At 44.5% G+C, this 20,098-nt stretch overlaps 1 protein-coding gene across 1 annotated transcript in view; it reads right to left on the reverse strand.

Annotated features, from left to right (window-relative positions):
* The window catches only part of LOC146348216 (vitamin D3 hydroxylase-associated protein-like), a 40,417-nt gene extending 31,194 nt beyond the window's left edge, over positions 1-9,223 (reverse strand). The window contains exons 1-4 of the mRNA XM_084848278.1: positions 9,014-9,223; positions 5,733-5,846; positions 1,589-1,729; positions 681-814 (exon numbers count right to left, since the gene is read on the reverse strand). Coding sequence (XP_084704404.1) covers positions 681-814; positions 1,589-1,729; positions 5,733-5,846; positions 9,014-9,223 — 599 coding nt within the window. The remainder of the gene's footprint in view (positions 1-680; positions 815-1,588; positions 1,730-5,732; positions 5,847-9,013) is intronic.
* Between the last annotated feature and the right edge of the window lie 10,875 nt (positions 9,224-20,098).

The raw sequence follows: 20,098 nt of genomic DNA on the forward strand, positions 1-20,098 counted from the left end.
CGACAGCTGATGGGGACAGGATGAGGCCTCAGCACTGCGCATGCCCCAGCTGCTCTTGCCAGGGGGACATAGCAAGAATGGTCAGGGTGCGCATGGCGACAACTCTGGGCTCTTCCCTGCCACTTGGCAAGCTTCAGGGTGCTCGGCAACCAGGTTTGTCAGTGCCCCATGGCTCGGCAAGTGGGGCCAGGCGCAGGGGAGTCCGATGGCCTCCCGGGCAAAGGCGGGTGCTCACGACATCCCTACCTGAACGCTTAGCAGGATCCACTAGTAGCACAACGGGAAGCTAGCAGTTCCTGAAGCAACCAGAAATGAGGCAAAGCACTCATTTCTAGAATGAGGCAGGTCAGCTGAGTTTGCACAAGGGAGCTCCATTGACTTATCTCATTCTGGAAACTAACATTTCTGCTTATTCCCGAGGCTGCTTTAGGAACTTGTGCTATCTCCTCATTGCACTAGAAGCGGGGTCTGCAGGCACAGCAGAACGAGCGGACGTACAACAGTAGAATTGGGTACTGCCCATAAGTTCCACCTCCTTAATTTCTGTATGTCAGGATACTATTAAAGGTACAGAAACAGAGCTACCCAAAATGGCAAACCTACTTGGGAGGACAAGACCCAGCTCATGTCTTTAAGAACTGCACAAAGGAAATGCTTTAAATAAAGGAACAAACACCTACTTTAATATGGCCTGAGAAGTGTTGGTCTTTACAAATGGAATTGCCCCTTGTTTCTTTAAAACCTTGACTATCACAGAGTCATCACGCTCAGGATGGTCTAGAAATTTCACCAAGCCAAGTGTATTGGGGTAACCCTTAAAGAGAATAAAGTCAGTGAGGCGCCTTTCTTTAGATCTGTTGCTCATTTCTCATAAAAACACCCAAGGCATCAGAATAAGAAGTAAGGAAGAGTTTTATCCTGAAGGGAGCAATGACAAGCCCTCATAAGATAATATTACATCTCAGTTAAGAGTGACATCAGCCATATATTTACAGGAAATTAGGTTAGTCCCTATTGGGAAATTCTGTTTGTATGGATAACTTGTATATTTCCAAACACCCCTACTAGCACTCACTATCATACAAGAATGAGTGGATGCCAAAAATCTGCAGTAGCCCCTTCTTCTGCCATCTGAGACCAAGTGCTCTGTCCTTGTGCTCTTTCTTTGCCTCCCTCTAATTATTACCTTTCCCCATAGGAAAAACCTATTAAAGAGAAAGGTTGTGATTACAGAGGAGGAACAGTGCCATTGCCAGTGAGCAGAGCATTGGGGGTGGAGGGGAGCTGCCTTCTAAAAAATTGTCAACGAGGCTAATGTCATCATATCATCTAAACCAGCCTCCCCCAGTGTGGTGCCCTGATTGGAGTTGTTTTGGACTACAACTCCCATCAGCCCCAGTGACTGTGGCCAATAATCAGGGATTATGGGAGTTGTTGTCTAAAACAACTGGAGGGCACCGCATTGATCTAAACAAATGCAAATGTTAAAATACCCACTTTTCTTGGCTTTAAATTCATGGACTCTTTACTGTCTAACCCTACCCATTTCCCCTCATCCCAGTTATTCAGGAATAATGGCAAAAAGTACCTTGCAAGCAACATTTTCCTTGATACTGACAGGGACTCCATAAAGCAATCCTTTCTCCTGTTTTTTCACTTCCCGCAGCTGTTCCTCACACTCTGGAAGGAAGTCTGTCACACAGTTGATTTGCCGGGTTACTTCTAAGGCCTTTTGTGCGAGCAAAAAAACACACGAGGGAGGTGAGTTAGTGAAATAACATCTATGGGATGTTACAATGAGGGCACTGTGGAGGTCTCTATACCACACTGTACATATAGTGGGGGGGGGGGGTTGTGATAAACCATTGCAGTTAAGAGGCACCCAGTTTGAAGGTATGTATGGTCTATTCTGACTTCTGTTTATGGCATGGTGGCTGTCAGGGTTCCCCTTATGACCTGGACCCTCTGAGCAACTCCTTAAGGATCTCTTGCCTCCTTCTTTTAACTTTCCCTTTCTAGTAATGTGGAGCTTAGGTTGCAGACATGGGGTGATTGGCACTCTAGACAGAGGGTTTAATCACAAGAATTTACTGGTAACTTAAAGCAAGCAAATCACAACTAAAGGTATTTACACAATAGAGCTGAGTGATACAAAAGGCATTAAGAGAAAATAAAAGTTGCAAAACGCAAGATCAGTTACCCTAGCTGTGTTAATCTGGTACTAAAGAGGTTAAATAATGTTGCTAACAGAGGACTGAAGATGGCTAATTTGATCTGGAATGGTTGAATGGGTTTTGGGGAGACCTACAAGAAGACTCCCTAAAAGACCCCAGACTCATATTTAAGAAGACCCCATACTTATATTCCAAACCCTTGACCCATGGACATGAAGACTTTGAAGTTTTGATTTTATGCTAATTGATGCTGTGGCATTATAATACCTCTAATTATAATACTTCTAGCTGGACAAGCTTTGAAGAAGAGGGGGAAAATGCAGTTGCTTTTACAAGGGGCTTCACTGAAGCAAGCTCAAGGTCACAAAGGCAGACAAGCCTATGTGAGTGTATGAGTGAAATGGGAAGAACTGAGCATGCTCAGACAGCCACTAAGAGGAGGAAGAAAAGTACTGTTTCACTTCTCGTGGTGTACACAAGCAGAGAAGAGAATGTCCTCACTCGATGCTTGCTGGGTGGGGAAGCTGTAGCCCTGAGCACAAGCGGCAATTGGGAGGAGGTGTTCGGGGGGATATGACCAAATGTGACTGAAGGTGAACGTGAGTTCAAAGAAGATGTACCAGGGGAGCAATACATCAGTCAAGATAACATTCCCAGATGGCAGACGTTTGGCCATGTTTTAGTAAATTTCAATTTAACCTGTTAGTGGTAATGCCAGAGATGTTCCCAAAACACAGGGGCATAAATCGTGAGATTGTTGGGGATAGAGAGACACCTCACTTCTGATTGGTGAATCTAATTAGTCTAATCACTCATGCACCCCATTTCTGACTGGAAGATGGTTGTCTCATCACTCGTTGGGGCCCCCACCTTGGGCCAGAACAAGTGTATAAAAGCACAGCTAGCGAGGGCTGCAGCTCACTTTGCAGCTTTGCCTCTGATCTTTTCTGGACCACTGGACCCAAGGATCTAGGTAACTATGGACCCCGTTGACTCTTAGACTTTAGAACTTAGAGTATTTTCTTGTCAGGAGCTGCCCCTTTTCAGCAAGTAACTCCTTTGCTGAGGGAACTGCACTGGCTGCCTATTCACTACCCAGCCAGGTTTAATGTTTTATTACCAGTGTACAAAGCCCTAAACAACTTGGGACCAGGATACCTGCGAGAGCGCCTTCTCCCTTAACAACCTGCCCGGTCACTGAGGTCATTGGAGGGCATGCTCCTGGTGGTTCCACCTAGACCTATGGCCCAACTGGAGTCCACCAGAAGAAGAGCCTTCAGTGTGGTGGCCTTTGGAATTCCCTGCCCTTAGAGGTCAGGCAGGCACCAACATTGTTGTTTCCCGTGCATCCTGAAAACAGCATTGTTCCAGGAGGCATTCCTTAATTGACCAGTCACAGATTTTATTGGTATTCTGTTTTTTATGTTTTCTGTTTTAGTTGAGTTGAGTTATGTTTTAGTTTAGCTTTAAACCCTAAGTAGTAAACAGGAGAAAGTAGGAAGGAGGAGTCATAACAATGTTAGGATCTTAAGCCATTATTTTATTAGTTGAATTCACAATACCAGCTTTGGCAATTGCAATTCTTTTAATTAATCCCCCATATTTGTTGCATTCTTTTTCGCTGTAATCACAGAGAAAGTTTCTAATGCTCATATAACCACCATGCCAACCACTTTTAAGTTTCATAATTTTTTGTCTGTGGTGATGTTTGTCTGTTGGGATTAGGTTGGTTACCCACTGGGATGTTTCAGACCCACTTGGTGCAGGTTCTGAGATTAAACAGGACCAAATTTACAAGCTGTACTTAGATTTTTCCAGGCTGCCTTTTCTTGCTCTCTCTTCAGACTCTGGTCTCCCTGACTCTGCTCTTACTGCTCTGGTCTTTCTGACTCTCTTTTTATACCTTCCTCCCGCAAAACCAAAAGTACTGCTTCAAACCTGAAGAAATAAAACTTAACTGGGGAATTGAAACTGAAACTTAACCAGGGAAATGAAACTACTCCTCTCAGAAATACCCCCTCCCAACAAAAAATTCCAGGCCTCTAAGCCAGACCTTTTTTCTTTTTGCCTCTGTAGGCCTCAAACCTTCACAGTGGTCATCTATCAACTCATTGTGTGGCAACTTTAACTGCAGAAGGCTGACCTGCTTCCCTTGCTAATGAGTATCAAGAAGCAATCTGCAAACCTCTGGTTCAAAAGCAGTAGCCTAAATAATACATTGGCGTCTATCATTTCATGAACTCTTCACTGGCAACACATACCAATGGAACAACAAATAGCATTTACAAAGATCACTGGGCTGGGTCCAGTTAATGTTAACTATTGTGAATTAAAGCTGGGAGTTTTCTTCCAGTTTTGCAAAGGACCTCCAATTCCTTGCTTGGGACCATCTTGTGGCATCACAGCAACTTCATAACACTGTGTGGCATAAGGAATAAATAAGGAACACTTTCCATGTCTGTAACTGAATTGGTTGCATGGATGGACTCCAAACAAAGGTAAAATTCCACTAGGTTTCCCTTAGTGAAAGCTTTGGAGACCATGACCTTATCACTGGCCAGCCTGAATCTGTCTTTCACCGCACTCTCTCTCATACATGCCACTTTTTTAAAATTGTGGATGAATCTGCTCTTTATCCCCAGCATCAGACAAAATCACATTTACTTTTGTGCACTTAAGCCTACATCTTCCAGCTGCCAAGCAGGCACAGCATCCACTTGATCCACTTAGCAAAGCCCCAATGCCCCTCCCTATACATCGCAAAGCCAAGCAGCTCCAAAAATGGAAATCGCTTGTAGCTTAGCTGTTAGGAGCCATAATAAATCTATCACAGCTGAAAATAACTCTGCAGATCACATGGCGTATTAGAGGCCCAAGTCCATGACATGCCCTAGATGGGGTGTGTGTGTGTGGAATGGTTGACTCCAATTAACCCTATAATGGTGATGAGTCTGTGAGTGTAATTTGCATAATTTATGCAGGCTGCAGAATTTGGTGCTTCTTTTGTAGCAGAATTTGAATTAACTTGGTTTGGAGTATGTCTGTGTGTAGATAGAGGTAGAGCAGTCTTCCCCAACCTCATGCTGGCTGGGAATTATGGGAGTTGCAGTCCAACACATCTGGAGAGCACCAGGTTGGGAAAGGCTGGCACAGAGTATATAAGGACTTTGGGATTAAGGGTTAGTTTTTTTCCCAGAGAATAAATTGATAGCTTTATTTTTCAAAAATCTAAAAATTAAATATTATTTGATTATAATTATTCAATAAATCAAATAACCTTAATTTAAACCTATCAGACTAGTAATGTTTAAGCATTTGGTGTTCTGCATGGACTTATGATGCCTGCCTCTCCCCCCATACGTTCAGGCCCTTCCCACAACAAAGGTTTTGGCTATGGGTTAGCTTCCCTATCAGCTCCCTTTGGTGAGCATAACAAGACCTATGGTGTGAGATATCTGCTTTGTATTGTATAAAGTGCTTTGAGGTTTGCAGGGAGGAACAGCTGGATTTGTACAAACAATGATTGCCCTGCATCAGTAGTTAAAAGGGTAGTCTTACCTTTTCCATGTAGGTGTACAGGACACTTTCTGGAGTCAAGCAACCCTCTTTCAACTTCGCAGTCAGCTCCACAAGAGGAAGAGAGAGGATTGGAGCAGCTTTCACTCCTGGATTCTGCAGCAAGGAGCAAACACATTGCTGGTGTATTACTGCATGATGCACACTTTCTCCCATGTTGGCATGTGCTGCATTGCAGACACAATGCACGTTCACACATGCAAAGCAGGCTGCAGACTGGCAGTTGTTCCGTGACAGAAGTGACAGGGCAGAAGCGGTAGCAACACCACATGGGATTTCAGCAACTATATATTTAATTAGTGGCAAGATGACAGTTTGGTGATGAACAGAAATGGGCAATGGCTCCAGATTCTAGCGGCAAACTTGTTCTCCGCCCTACTTTGTGTGACGAAACATATGGCTGTGGAATATGTGGAATATGTGGAATATATGTGGAATCTGTGGAATATGTGCAGCACATAGTTGATTCTTTTGTTAGGCTAACCAAGTGCTGATTTCAGTGCTGTGTCACACATAGTTATTTCAAAATTAGCCCGATGTAGATTCAACAGTCGTTATAATAGCAGCTGGGGCTAGATGTGTAAAGACGTTAAAAGTAAAGTGGTACTGGTTTCTACCTTCCATCAAGAGCTTTCTGTTGGTGTATGGATATAGATAATTGTAACTACACAGGTACAATTGTCTCCATTTTCTCAATCTCCTACACCTACTCCCTTCAGACAAAAAATGATTCCTCCAGTCCTCTCCAGGCAGCATGGATAAACCTGCTGGCTACACCTCTACACCTACAGCAGCCTTCTGCAACCTGGTGTGCCCTCCAGACGTTTTGGACTACAACTCTCAGCATTCCTGACCATTGGCCATATTCACTAGGCCTGATGGGAGTTGAAGCCCAAACCATCTGGAGGTTACCAGGTTGGGGAAGGCTGACCTACAGGGTTACAGGTATGGAGACCATCTTCTCAACAAGGGGGCGGGGGCTCAAAATGAAAACAGGGTAGCCTCTCTTTGAGGCAGGCCCAGCCCATTTTGCCTGGGCCTGATGTGAAATGAGGATCACGTGACACCCAGTGGAGGCTGGTGGCTCCAGTGTCAGTGGGGCAGAAAAATCCGTTCTGGGTTTCAGTCAGAAGAAAGCACCTTGGATAGCTCCTTTAGAGTTCTGAGTGAAACCTGGAATGGATTCACCACCCCAGTGACATTGGGGCCACTAGCCTCCACTGACTACACCTCAACTTTCACTCCTCTGCCCTCCCTGCCAGTCCCTACACACACATGCACACACACACACACACCTTCCCAAGGGAAAAGACAGGTGTAACAGGCTGCTGCTTTGACACAGGAGAGTCCTTGCTCCATGATCTTGGGCAGGAGATGGTGCCTCCTGCAGAGTCTGCAGCCTCTCCTTTGCCCGAGGAGTAATTGCGTATTACCCTTCCACCCTCACCAAGGTAAGGCTTTTTTTCCTTGGAAAGGTGAGAGGACAGGCAGAGAGGGCAGGGGAGTGGCAAAGTTGGGGCGTAAGCCTCATTTCAAGGGGGACTGTTAGAAAGGCAGCATAGGGTGGCCATGTGTCCCTCTTTCCAGGACAGTCCTTAAGGGCTGTCCAATCCGAATCTGATTTAAAAATAACGGCCCACAAGAAGGAAGGCCAGGAGCTTCAGGTCAACCATCAGCAGTGAGCACCTGGGCAGCAGATTGAACAGGCACACAGGTCCCTTTGTCTCAGTGTTCCCCACTATAGTAACATATACTGTATTGCTATTGAAATTATACACATTAATCCTAAATTTGTGTTGATACATATAAATTAGTAACTGCAGTTTTTATGCAAATCTGTGTCCTCCTTTTTGGCAGTGCATAAGTGCCCATCGTAAGCAGGGAAGCAGCTGGGCTGTTTTAAGTGTTCGGATTGGATCCTCAAAACAAACAAACCTCCTCAAAGGTTTTTTTTTTTTTTAAAGTATTTGTCTAGAACATTGGAAACACCTGATTGATTCGCATGGCTCACAAATCCCTAGTTACATTTGATTTCACTATTGAATTGTGTGTGTGTGTGTGTGTGTGCGTGTATGTGTGTTTGTTTGGTAGGCTCTTATTTGTTAATTGGCAACTCCTTGACCAGATGCAAAATCAAACAAGCAAATTTCAAATGTTAACATGTAATTCCATTTTGAGATTCCAATTACAACTTCAAAATATTTGATGTGGATATCTCAATCAATGGCATTCCTGCCCCATCCCCCCGCCAGCCCAAATGTAATTTCATTTCTGTTCTACCGTGCACTGAAGCATCCTGCACTTCTGAAACAATTCTATTCCACAAGTAGAGCTTCTGGGCAGGAATTGTTGCTCTATTCTTCACCAAATGGTGATACCTCAGTGTACAGAGGTAAGTATATGCTGATGTGCAGGAAAATCAGGATTTTGTTTACACTGGAACACAGAGGAAGGAAGAAGTACGTTCTCTCTCCGCCAGGGAGAGTTCTGGGCTGTATTCCCAAAGCCCATTCCTGAAAGGAAAGCTGAGCAGTGGGCACTGAAACCTCTTGCAGAGAGCAGACCGCAAGAGACAGAGACTAGAGGAAGGGGGTTGGTCCTTGTATCCAGACATTCCCAGTTCTAACATGATCCTGCAGCATGGCCCTGGCATGGCCCAGCAATTGCCAAGCAAATGCAAGCTCAAATATCTCATCTTTAAAGACTGATGATTTGTCACCAGCCAGCTAATCACTGAGGCAGGAACAGCTGCGTTCAGATTGTCAGTTTAAATGGAGGAGGAAAGAAAGCAGCGTTAGACCCTCCCTCCCATGACACAAGCTATTTCTCAAAGTCAACAAGCACCTAAAGTTAGATTCTAGGGTGCATAGGTCAGGAGGAGCCTTCCAAAATAATCTGAGCTGAAGGAGATGATATGAATTGTACTGCCCTGCTAGATTTATAGCAAGGCAGAGCCCTCAAAAGTTTTTTTAAAATGATGTTAAATGTCAAGACAGTTTGGGGGGGACAAAGTCTACTGTCATCACTACAAGACTACTTGGAAAGAATTGCAATATTTCATGATACAAGCACTTTGGCAGTGGGAAGGGGTGGGATGCAGCAATCACAATACAGAAATCAGAATGCAGAGAGCATGTTGCAGAGACTATAAGAGAGACCCACTAAAGATCTGAAATGAACACATCTCAGCTGTTTCCTAAAGTTACAAAGAAGAAAACCTGCCTCCCCTATCAAGTGACCTGCAATCCGCAAGAGAACCTCACCTGCTGTTTAAACTGTCTTGCTGCCTTCTCCATGCGTTGAAAGCCAAGCTCTCGCCTCCTCTTGGCCTCTTCGAGTTTCTTCTGGACCCCTCTCTGGTTCACCCATTTTAGCACCAAGATGGCAGTGACTGAACCACAAAGTAAGCCTGCAACAATGCGTCTATCAACCTCAGCATCAGGCAAGCACCCCTTTAATTTGTCTAGAGCCATAGTGGGAGATTTGATCACAGCTATCAACCAGGGGGTGCTGCTAGAGATTTGAGTACCTAGGAGCTAATGACAAAGACCGTGAGGAAAGGAAGAGGGTGGTGATTCTTAATCCCACCCAGGAGCTGTCAGCTCCAAGCAACTGGCAAACAGAAGCGTGTATGTCCAGGAGTGGAGAACTCTTAGAAAAGCATCTCGCCAGTGTACTCAGGCAGTGATTGGCAGAGATTCACAGACTCCACATTGTTTGCCTATCATCGGTGAATCCCCCATAACATTCCAGCTTTTTTTATAACCAGTAATCTTTGCTGAATGAAGGGATCCACCTGTTCTTTTCCATATTCCACCCTTCTTATGTTCTCAGGGTTGTGCGTGTTTGTATGCAAGTGTGTGTGCGTGTGCATATGTGCCATTGGAGACAATGGCAAAGTAGTAGAGGAGATCAAGCTCTGCAAATAAGTCGCAGTTATGGGATCTTGCCAAAGTGAGATTTGCCCCCAGACCAGCAGCCCGCATTTGATGCAAACGATGCATCTGAAAAATCCCCATGGGGGAAATTAGGCAAGGGTTATGCTACAATTTTATATGCAGTCACAAAAGGCACTCCACTTAGCATTGAGAGGCATTTTGGGGGAAATTTGTTGAACTATCAGTTGGAGTGTGGAAATTATAGGTGGAAGGTGATACTACTTATTGGTATATTTCATTTGAACTTTAGTGTTTGTTCTGATGTTAGGGGAGATGTGACTGGGGTTCATCGGAGAAGGACAGCTCTCTAATCCAAAATGTGGAGCAGAGTAGCAAAAGATTACATTGTGGGTGGGCTGCAGGTTTATTCCAGAAAGACATTCTGCATGTGCGTACTGGCACACCTTGCCATTTGTTGAAATTGCCTCCAGGCAGTCGGAATATGAAGTTGACGTTGCTACCATGTGCAAAAGGGCAGGAGAAAAGATGTGGGTGTGTGGGGCAGGGGGAGGGAATCCTACCCAGACACCATTTGTTTAATTTTTTTCTTTATGACTTCATGAACTAGGTATATTTTCATTGAATAGGTGCTGCTCACAGGAGAAGACAGATCTGCATGTCAAGCTCTTTGACCCAACAGCAGCAAAGGCCCCATCCACACTGGAACCCCCAAGGCATTGCTGTGCCATTATTTCTTTTAAATAGAATTGCCTCCCTGTGTTCACACAGCAGTGACTGACTATTGGGCTAGACCCCTGTATTTATTGTGGGATTCTGTGGCACATCTCAATGAATAGAGTGGGAGGTTCATGAAAAGTGGGTCATAGTTTTTAGATCATGGGGGCTGTTCCAGGGGCTCACCTTTCTCTCTCTCTCTCTCTCTCTCTCTCTCTTTCAGGTAAATGCACACACGCCTGCACAGATGGTTACTTGCACTGAGTATTTTGTGGGTGGTTTCACTGGAGCATCTTCTGATGGTTTATCTCCATTTATACTGAATGTGTCCTCATTGCACTCCTTTGTTGTGGCAGCATTGGCTGCCTTTTCTGGAGGTTCTTTGCCTTTCCACGTGCCTTGCTCTCCTTTGCCCTGGCTCGGCTTTTAACATAAAAAGGGTTTCCCTTTTGCCCTAAGTCCAGCTTATGCTCCACTGTCACCCTCCAACAAAAAGCATTCTCCAACCCCTCCCCAAACCAAAAGGAAAGCCAGGACCCTCCTCTCCCATGGCAGTCCCATTGTCAAGTCTCAGGCACACCTCTTTTCATCCTTGGTGCCTTTCTCCTGCCTCATCTTCTCCCACCACTGTGAGAATGAATGAATGAGCACACACACACACACACACACACACACACACACACACTCCTCCATGTCACCTTTACATCTTAGGCTGCAATCCTATACCCATTTACTTATTCAGGAGTAAGCCCAATAGAAACCAATGGGACTTACTTCTGAGTAGATGTGTATAGGATTGTACTGCCAGCTTTCTAGTAGTTTTAGGAGGAGGAGGAATGAAATAGAGAAGGGGGAAAGTGCGAAGGCTGGAAGAGAGATATTCCAAACTTTATTTCCTGCAAAGGAGGAATGGTGGTGGAGGGGGAGAAACAGTGATTTAACTGTCCTTTCATTTGTCACACCAAAGCTACCTAATAATAGACATTACAGCACAATTGAGGCATCAGACCCAGTATATCAAAAATGGATCATCCTGAATTCACATGATTTTTTTCCATAGGATACCCACAGCTCAGAACCATGTCTTTGTGCCATGTCAGCATATGATTTTTTCAAAGGATGCCCACTGTTCAGATTCTTGTTTTTGTACTATGGCAGCACCATGAAGTATGAGACCTGTGATTTTTTTATTCAGTATTTTGGCCCTTGTAAACATTATGCAAATTCAAGAGGATCAATATCTCATTTACTAGATCTGACTTTTACATTCTTCAAAATTTGTGCACAGCTGCTTAGCAGCTTTTTGCAGATAATTATTCAAAAGCTGTGCAGTTATGTATAAGTGTGCTGCTGTGCAGGTGCACATTGAGAAAGAGTATCCTGCCCCCTCCCCCAAATGACATGGCTGACCATCCAGCCTGGTCAAGGAAGTTCAGGAAATAGCGAACAGCATTCCTGCCCACGGAGTCACTCCCCAGCTGCCAAACCGGTTCAGCAGGCTAAAGTCATTGCCACAGGTCAAGAGCTGGAACAGTGCATTCCTTATCCATATAGTAAAAACTACCCAAGCGGCAGCTCAATAAACAGAACAAATGTCACAAAACAGGTCTGAAAAATTACTGAAATAAAGAGGCAGAAATCATGAAAGCAGTACAAGCTGGCGTTGTGTGGCTTTCACATGAGTGAGACATGGCAGTACTGGGGGGAAAGGCCAGTGGGGAAGGGGCCAAAATAGCATTTGACACAACACATTCTAAAAACTATTAGGTAAACTGCTCCCACCTTCAGTGTTCTGTCCAATGAACACAAAGGTAGGAGGATACTTAGCATTACATTGCATGGAATTCTATGAATTCACTATAAATACACCTGTACTTAAGTTTTCCCTGTTTCTTGTGGACTTATGGTGACCCCCCTTCTCCCTCTCTCTGTCTGTCTGTGTCTGTCTTACACACACACTCACACACCCACTACTCCCATATGCTCCCTCTACAACCACAGGGGGATTGTTTTGCTTTTGCTATGGGCCTGTGCTATGTTGCTTGCTGGCAATTATGATGAGGGTGAAATGGGCTGCCCCCAAATTTACTTAACTGTGAACCTTCATGATTAATTTTTCTTTCAAACCCTGATTCAAAAACCTCCAGTCTCAGGCACTGCTTCAGCTGCTTATCCACAAGGGAGACCAACAAGTTTGAAACCATAGTAGATGATGAATGTGGGGATAAGCTGCCTCACAAGGATTCCCTGACCAGAAAGCTGTTTATTTATGAATGTATATGGATTATGAAAGTGAAATGGCTGTACCGTCTGTCCTTTTATCCACACCCATACTTTATGCCTGTCCACCCCCGAAATAGCTAAAAACCTATTCCCTAACCTCTCAGCCGCACTCTGTCCTGTCATGGATTTGTTCTGTTCTTTTCCCAACTGAGAGAAATACCACTGCTACATGTTTGTTACACCCCCCTGTCTACATTCCATCCCCCCTCCCATGTTCAAGGAGCTGAATTCCATAAGCTTATGCTACTTTCCATCCTTCCTGCCCCTGTTGCTTTCAATCTCCCACTCCTATATTCTACCTCCCCACATTAGTTAAATTTCATTCTCCATTTCATCTATTTCCATTTCCAGCCCCACGTCAAGTGAAATTTAACCTCCACATAGCTGCATTAAATGCCCTAGGCCTTATGTTCTGACATATCTAAGATTTTACCCCACACATTATAGGATTCCTCTCTTGGGTGAACGCACACATTGTCAGCTATGTCTTCTGAACTTTGAGAAGTACTGTGACCTGTGTGAGCACCCTCAGCAGGTGCATATTATATGGAAACAAATTCTCTCTATAAAAATATGAGGAAGCTGAATTTGAAACTATATTTTCAAGGACTTCAAGCAGAAACCCTAATTGTTCTACAGAGCTCATGGGGCAAGACCTTTTAAGACACATCCTGCAAACTTGCAATGAGTGCTGCTTATTCCACATGACATTTTGTGTTGTTTAGAAGCTTGTCTCTCTGTTTTGAACTGAACTCACCCTCTCACATCCTCCCTGGTCTGTTACTACCACCAGTAGTGCAGGTAGGGCTGAACCTCAGGACCGAAGGCCAGAATCTATAGGCCAGGAAGGGGAGAAAATGACTACCCACAGAGTGGCAGGTGATGGGGGCAGCAACAATCAGGGGCAGCATCAGCATCCCAGGACCCAGTGGGACCAATGCTACTTGCTTCAGCATCCTTTCTTTCATCTTATTTATAGTCAGGGGTGGCTGTCTAGGCAAGTAACATGGCTATAGATGCTCACTTAATCTTTTTAACTTTAAAAGTATACTCTCCTTTTCTACAACAGAACAGTGCTGATTCCCAAGAAAGGGCACAACCCTATGGCTGCTAGACAGTGGCTAGATGGCCATAGGATTGTTCGATTTCCGGGAACCAACCTCGGAGCCCGCGCTCCAAGGTTGGTTCCCAGAAAACTGCCTCCCCGCCCCATCCCAAGCCACCTCATAGGCAGTGCAGATCATCCCCGGGTTCCACACTCAGAAGAGCAGCACACAGCAGGGCAAGAGGGGGAGGTGGGGAGGGCGGGGAGTGTGGAAGTGCCAGCACGACACTTCCTATGCGTCCTCTGGCTTCTCCCCACCCCTCACCCTGATGTCCAGCAGCTAGACAGCCGAAATTGGCCGTCTGGCTGCAAATGCAGGGCGGCTGGAGCACAGAGGAGACAATCCCCTCTGCACTCTGCCCGTCCTGCATTGGATAGGCAGTTACTGCCGAGTTTGGAGGCGGCCGCCTATCCTGATAGGATTGCACCCTAAGCGCGTTTGGCATCAGGGCAGCAGAAGCAAATTCCATGTTATTATTCCTGTAATCCTGATGGTGCTCTGATTTAAGTTTAAAATGCAGAACTGCACATATCCCAAGTAGTTTTTTCTTCTCCTCAGGGTTGGCAAACTGTTTTGTTTGTTGCTGTAACATAGTTATTCTTGTGCACTACCTGGAAATGGTAACATGACAGGCAGTATATAAATATTGTAAATAAACAACAAATAATGTATCAGAAATGTATGTTGGTAGGAGAGGAGAGAGTTGTGCTTCACAACTGAAGTCATACACATAGCTGTCTAAAGTGGGTGGGGGAGGCAGCATAAGACCATGATGTCCAGAGTCAAAAATTACGTAGCTGCCCCACTGACTCCCACATCTGCTCATTTTTGTCATTTTTCCTCTTCTGAAGTTGTGAGACATTGTAGGTTGTACAGAGTACATTCTCCCATGGCTCCTTCCCAGGCAGAAGAAAGCGCTGGAACATGAGTGGGTACATTCTCTCATTTATGAGGAAGAACCAAGGCAGTGACAAAAGGGTAATACAGACTATGAGAAAGGAGGGAACAGTAGGCTTTGTCTGCCCAGGGGACACCCCCCTCCCCCATTTTCTGTTTATGTGCAGTGTACCTTCTTCGTGAGGCACTGAAGACATTGGAACTTTACTGCTGCAAGTTATTTCTTTTCATGAATTTGTAATAAAATGCCCTTTGGATATTTGATCTGCCAGATTTTTCTTTTAGAAGCAACCTTATTATTTTAGAGCCACACAAGGGTATGGTATTTGAACTAGTCTGTGACCTGTGATAGCCAGGTGGCAGGGTTACATGTGCATCCTCAAATTTAGGAGGAAGAACCAAAAGGGTGATACAGAAAAGAAGGAACTGTAGGTCTTGCCTGCCCAGAGGACACAGAACATGAAAAAATTCAATACATCTCTAAACATATGTCACAGCATCACTATAAGCCGTTTTAGGCCGTGAAGGACATGGGAGTGGCAAGACCTGTCCACCCACTCCCCACTTTGACTATAGGGAGGGACCAAAGTGTAGTGGTAGAGCACATGATGGGTTGCAGGTAGGTCCCAGGTTCAATCCACTGCTTCTTCAGTTGAAAAGGGAATCAGATAGTAGATGATTTGGAAGACCTCTGGCTGACACCCCAGAGTGCCACTGCTCATCAGAGTAGACAATGCTTTGTAGATGGACACACAGTCTGAGCTGGTATAAAACAGCTTCGTACATTCCTATTAGAAGTCTTCAAAGGCTCGCATCATGTGGCCCTCATGAGCAACTGCATCTGGAGCTACCTTGTATACAAAGCAAGGCGCTCCCTCCAGATCTTCCATGAAGTCTCCCATTTAGACAGGCATTATCTCCAGGTACATGACATGGTGGTAAAGGGCTGGTGAACACAGGAACAACCCACTGAAGCACTGGCTCATTGTATGAGATGGTTAGAAGGCTGCTCAGGGTCTGTTGTGGCAGTCTTTCACTCTCTGCATACTCAGACAGCAGAACATGGTCTGAGTCAAGGCTGGCCCTACCATTAGGCAGAGTGAGGCAGCGGCCTCAGGCAGCGGATTTAGGGTGTCATGAAAGAGCAGCAAATTGTTAATTATTTATTTTGTTATTACTGTATTTTTATTGCCAGAGATGGGGTGAAGTGCTTGCTGGATTTTCTGCCTCATGTCCCAAAATAACTTGACCTGCCTTGGGTACTATGTACCTGGACCTAGGTGGGTAGGTGGCACCATTTGCTGTTCCACTTCAGGCCAAAATGTCTTAGGCCAGTGCTGGTTGGAATGTATGTGAAAATCAAAAGAAGTTCAGAAAAAATCAGGAGTCTCTGACTTAAGGGACGTGAGGTGTTTGGTTTATTGCACCCGTTTAGCATTCCCTTCGGAAATTATGTATTTATTTGTAATGTGATAACTCAGTTCAACATGGAAATATTAAAACACACTTTCAGGAAATAACTATGTGTTTCAAATTTGAATATGGAGGGGGATGAAAATGCAATGCAAAATATACTGAAATGTTACGTTAGTAGTAGTAGTAGTAGTAGTAGTATTTCTATACGGGCCAATAGCCAAACTGAGTGGTTCACAAAAATTACAAACCACAATATAAAAACTTAAACATACAAAATCTAAAAACAATTTAAAAAGCTAAAAACTGTTAAATGAGATACTGAGACCTGATAAAACAACTGATATTAAAATCCCATCATATGCCATCAAATGCCTGGGTGTAGAGGACAGCCTTAACCCGGTGCTGAAAAAGATGACAGTGTTGGCCTCAGGTGGACTTCAGTGAGGAGATCATTCCACAGTCAGGGGCCACCACTGAGAAGGCCCCTCTCCCTAGTTGCCACCTTCTGGGCCTCCTTCAGGGGAGGCACTCAGAGGAGGGCCTCAGATATTGACAGTTGTGTATGGGTAGGTTCATACTGGGAGAGGTGATCTATTAGGTCTTGTGGTCCTGAGCCATGTAAGGCCTTATAGTCAAAACCAGCACCTGGAATCAGGCTCAGAAATGTACAAGTAGGCCAGAATCAGTGATATGTTTGGATCTTCTGGTCCCTGTTATCAATCTGTCCAGTATCTTCCTTTTAAATGGAGGAATCAGAATTAAAGTTGGTATGCACAAACAGGTCAACTTTCCTCATTTAAAGTTCAAACACCTCTTCAGTTCCCACATCCATTTTTTCAAGATGGGGGTAAGGAGAGGTGCAAAATACATTGTCATTCAATATCTGAAATGAGGCCTCTGGAATACTGTGCTTGAAAAACAGCAGAAGAGCACACTGGGTAAGAGTGCTTGCTTCAAATATCTTATTACAGTCAATTTTAAATCTTTCCTTCCCACTTCCTGAAAATGGGTGCAAGGGTTGAGCAGATGTTCCGATTTTGAATGGGAAATTATGTCATAAACATGCAGCCTAAGGGTCTCTCTAAATTAACAGAAAATCCCGTAGCCCTATTGGAGCATTTTGCTTCCATTTCTGTTGTGCCATACGATGAGTGTGATGTGGAATTGAAAATGCCCTTTCCCGGGAGCCTTACTGGGGGGCTTTCTATATTTTTCAGTGGAGCAGTGCCATCTAGTGGCAGAATTATCACAGTATGCCAGCACTACACACTGTGGAAATGGCAGAGAGAGGGAGGGAGAGAGAGGGAGAGGGAGATTCCAGCTTATCTCCAATCTTTTTAAAGGCAGGATAACTGGGAAAAACCACAGGAGACATCCTGGAGGTTGACAATGTTGTGTAAAGGACCCACAAACTTCTCTGAGTGGCCAATCACGAGCGCATGATAAATGCCTCATGTAGAAGTGTAGAAATGGCCCAAGTTATCATGCTCCTAGCTGCTTCGGGAAGTCTGCTCCCGCACACCCCAGATCATAGTCTGTGAGTATGAGGCAATGAAATTCCCACTGCCAAACATTCTGTCCTGCCTTCTCTTTGCTGGAGCTCTGGCCTTGGTTATGAGGAAACCTTTATGGTCCAAGTTTTCACTATTAGATGTAAAAATATCCCATTTCAAGTCATGAGTTATGTGTGATTCACTCAGCTTTCAAAGGTACCTTAACCAATTGGGGTTAAAATTACTCCCCAGTCTCCAGCAAGACACTATTTATGTCTATTTTCCAGACTTTTCTGATATTCTTAGTATCTTATACTAGGTATACTGCCAAAGCTTAGCATTCTTGTTAGTCTGGAAGCACATTAGCCATTTGGGAATATACGTCAAGTCCTCCATTCTAAAGAAAAATATGTACAATTGTCCCACCTTTGGACTTTTTTAAAAAAAACAAAAGGCAGGTTCTTGGACTAGGCATGTTATAGAATCATAGAATAGTAGGGTTGGAAGGAGCCTACAAGGCCATCAAGACCACCCCCTGCTCAATGCAGGAATCCAAGTCAGAGCATCCCTGACAGATGGCTGTCCAGCCTCGTCTTGAAGGCCTCCAGTGTGGGAGAGCCCACCACCTCCCCAGGTAATTGGTTCCATTGTTGTATTGCTCTAACAGTCAGGAAGTTTTTCCTGATGTTCAGCCGGATGTTCTGGCTTCCTGTAACTTGAGCCCATTATTCCGTGTCCTGCACTCTGGGATGATCAAGAAGAGATCCTGGCCTTCTTCTCTGTGACAACCTTTCAAGTACTTGAAGAGCACTATCATATCTCCGCTCAGTCTTCTCTTCTCAAGGCTAAACATGCCCAGTTCTTTCAGGCTCTCTTCATAGGGCTTTGTTTCCAGTCCCCTGATCATCTTTGTTGCCCTCCTCTGAACCCTCTGGAGTAGTTGGCCATTTAAGGAAATCCTTCCATTCTTCTTCCTTGAGGGGAAAATAGCTAAATCTCCTGTTCTCAGATATTTCTAGTAACCAGCATGACATAGGCTATGGATGCACCATATTACAGGACCCAAGCTCATAAAGAATTGCCCTAAAACTTCCATGACCCCATGTGTTATTGAGCAAATTAGGCTCAGTGGGATCCAAACATTTTAATGTGCATAATAGTACACTTGAGAGAAACCAACTGTGGATAAAGTCTGGAGAAGAAAATGCTCCTCTCTGTTTAAAAATCCAAATAACCTGGCACAACAGCCTAGATTCCCTATTATAATCTACCTGCCATGTTTCAAGTGTCCTCTATGTACACAGGCTGGAATTTCCCCCTGAGGGTTGCTGTCTACTAGGAGTAGATTGGAAACCCTCCCAGGTCACACTTTTTACTTGCAGCTTTCTTTGGGTTGTGGAAAGGTGCCATGGCCCACCTCCCTCTATGTACATGTTGGGCATGCCATGTTCCCAATATCAGAAGTCTGCTCTAGAGGTGGGCCCAAGCCCACACAGTCATACCTGCTTGGAGGACCTTCCTCCTGCTGCGACCCCGCTCCCCTGAGGGTTAAAAATGCAGATTATTCCCTATGGAATTTGGCATCCACTAAATATCACAGGGGAAACTTGCTCCTTGCAAGTAAATTAGAGATTCTTCTTTAAGACTACCTAGTGTAGGTTATTTAATGCTTCCTTTCCAATCCCCCTCCTTTATATCTCCACCCTTAACCTCAATAACACTTAACTGTATGTTTGACAACGTAAGCGTCTTTCCCCTGCATGCCAGCCCACACCTTCAGGCTGTACCCTTTGACCAAGCAGAGAGAAGGGGGAAAACAGGCTGAACTCACTCAGTGGTGACTGGAGTTAACTGGTATTTGCCCCTCCCAGATTGAACATTAACCTGAAACTTGTGGAGTTCATCTCACTGTAGAGGTGGTGGTAGTAAGTTGGGGTCTTGCAAGCTGGCATTACCTTCAAGCCAATGGGGCATCTCTACACAAACCGCTGTTATGCTGCAGATGGTAATGAGGGTCCAAGCAAGACAGACCTTACAAGGCAGGGTGGCTGAAGGCCAAGGGGCCATGGAGGTAGCAGCTGAGAAGTCAAAGGTGGGGAAAACCTTGCACCAAAGCCACATATGGAAGGTGTACTGCTGGTGAGGTGGGGTGTCGGAAGATTAGGAAATCTCACATATTGTGAGATATTGATTGAAGACTAAGAGCCTAATCTATCTGAGATAATTTCCAGGAGAAGAATTTCAGTATGCTTAGGAACATTTTTTTTGTTTAAAAATCACATATCCAGTTTGTACCAACTACCTAGCGAGAAAAGGAATTTCTTTATACTTTTTTTTTTCTTGGTTAAAAAAATCTCTACCGGGTATTTTGCTCTTTGGTAAAATTTTAAAACATGGGCAAACAGAATGCTTTGCTGATCCTGGGAGGAGATTTCATGGATTCTTCTTAGAGGTTTTTTTAAAAAAAACATGTCTATTTAAACTTGACGGAAATAGTTCAATGATTTTACAGCAGAGAGGTTAGGAAATAAGACATGGAG

The sequence above is a fragment of the Heloderma suspectum genome, chromosome 4 (genome assembly GCF_057233095.1).
Source record: "Heloderma suspectum isolate Gila_16-S chromosome 4, 16-S_ref, whole genome shotgun sequence".
Classification (NCBI taxonomy): Eukaryota; Metazoa; Chordata; class Lepidosauria; order Squamata; family Helodermatidae; genus Heloderma; species Heloderma suspectum.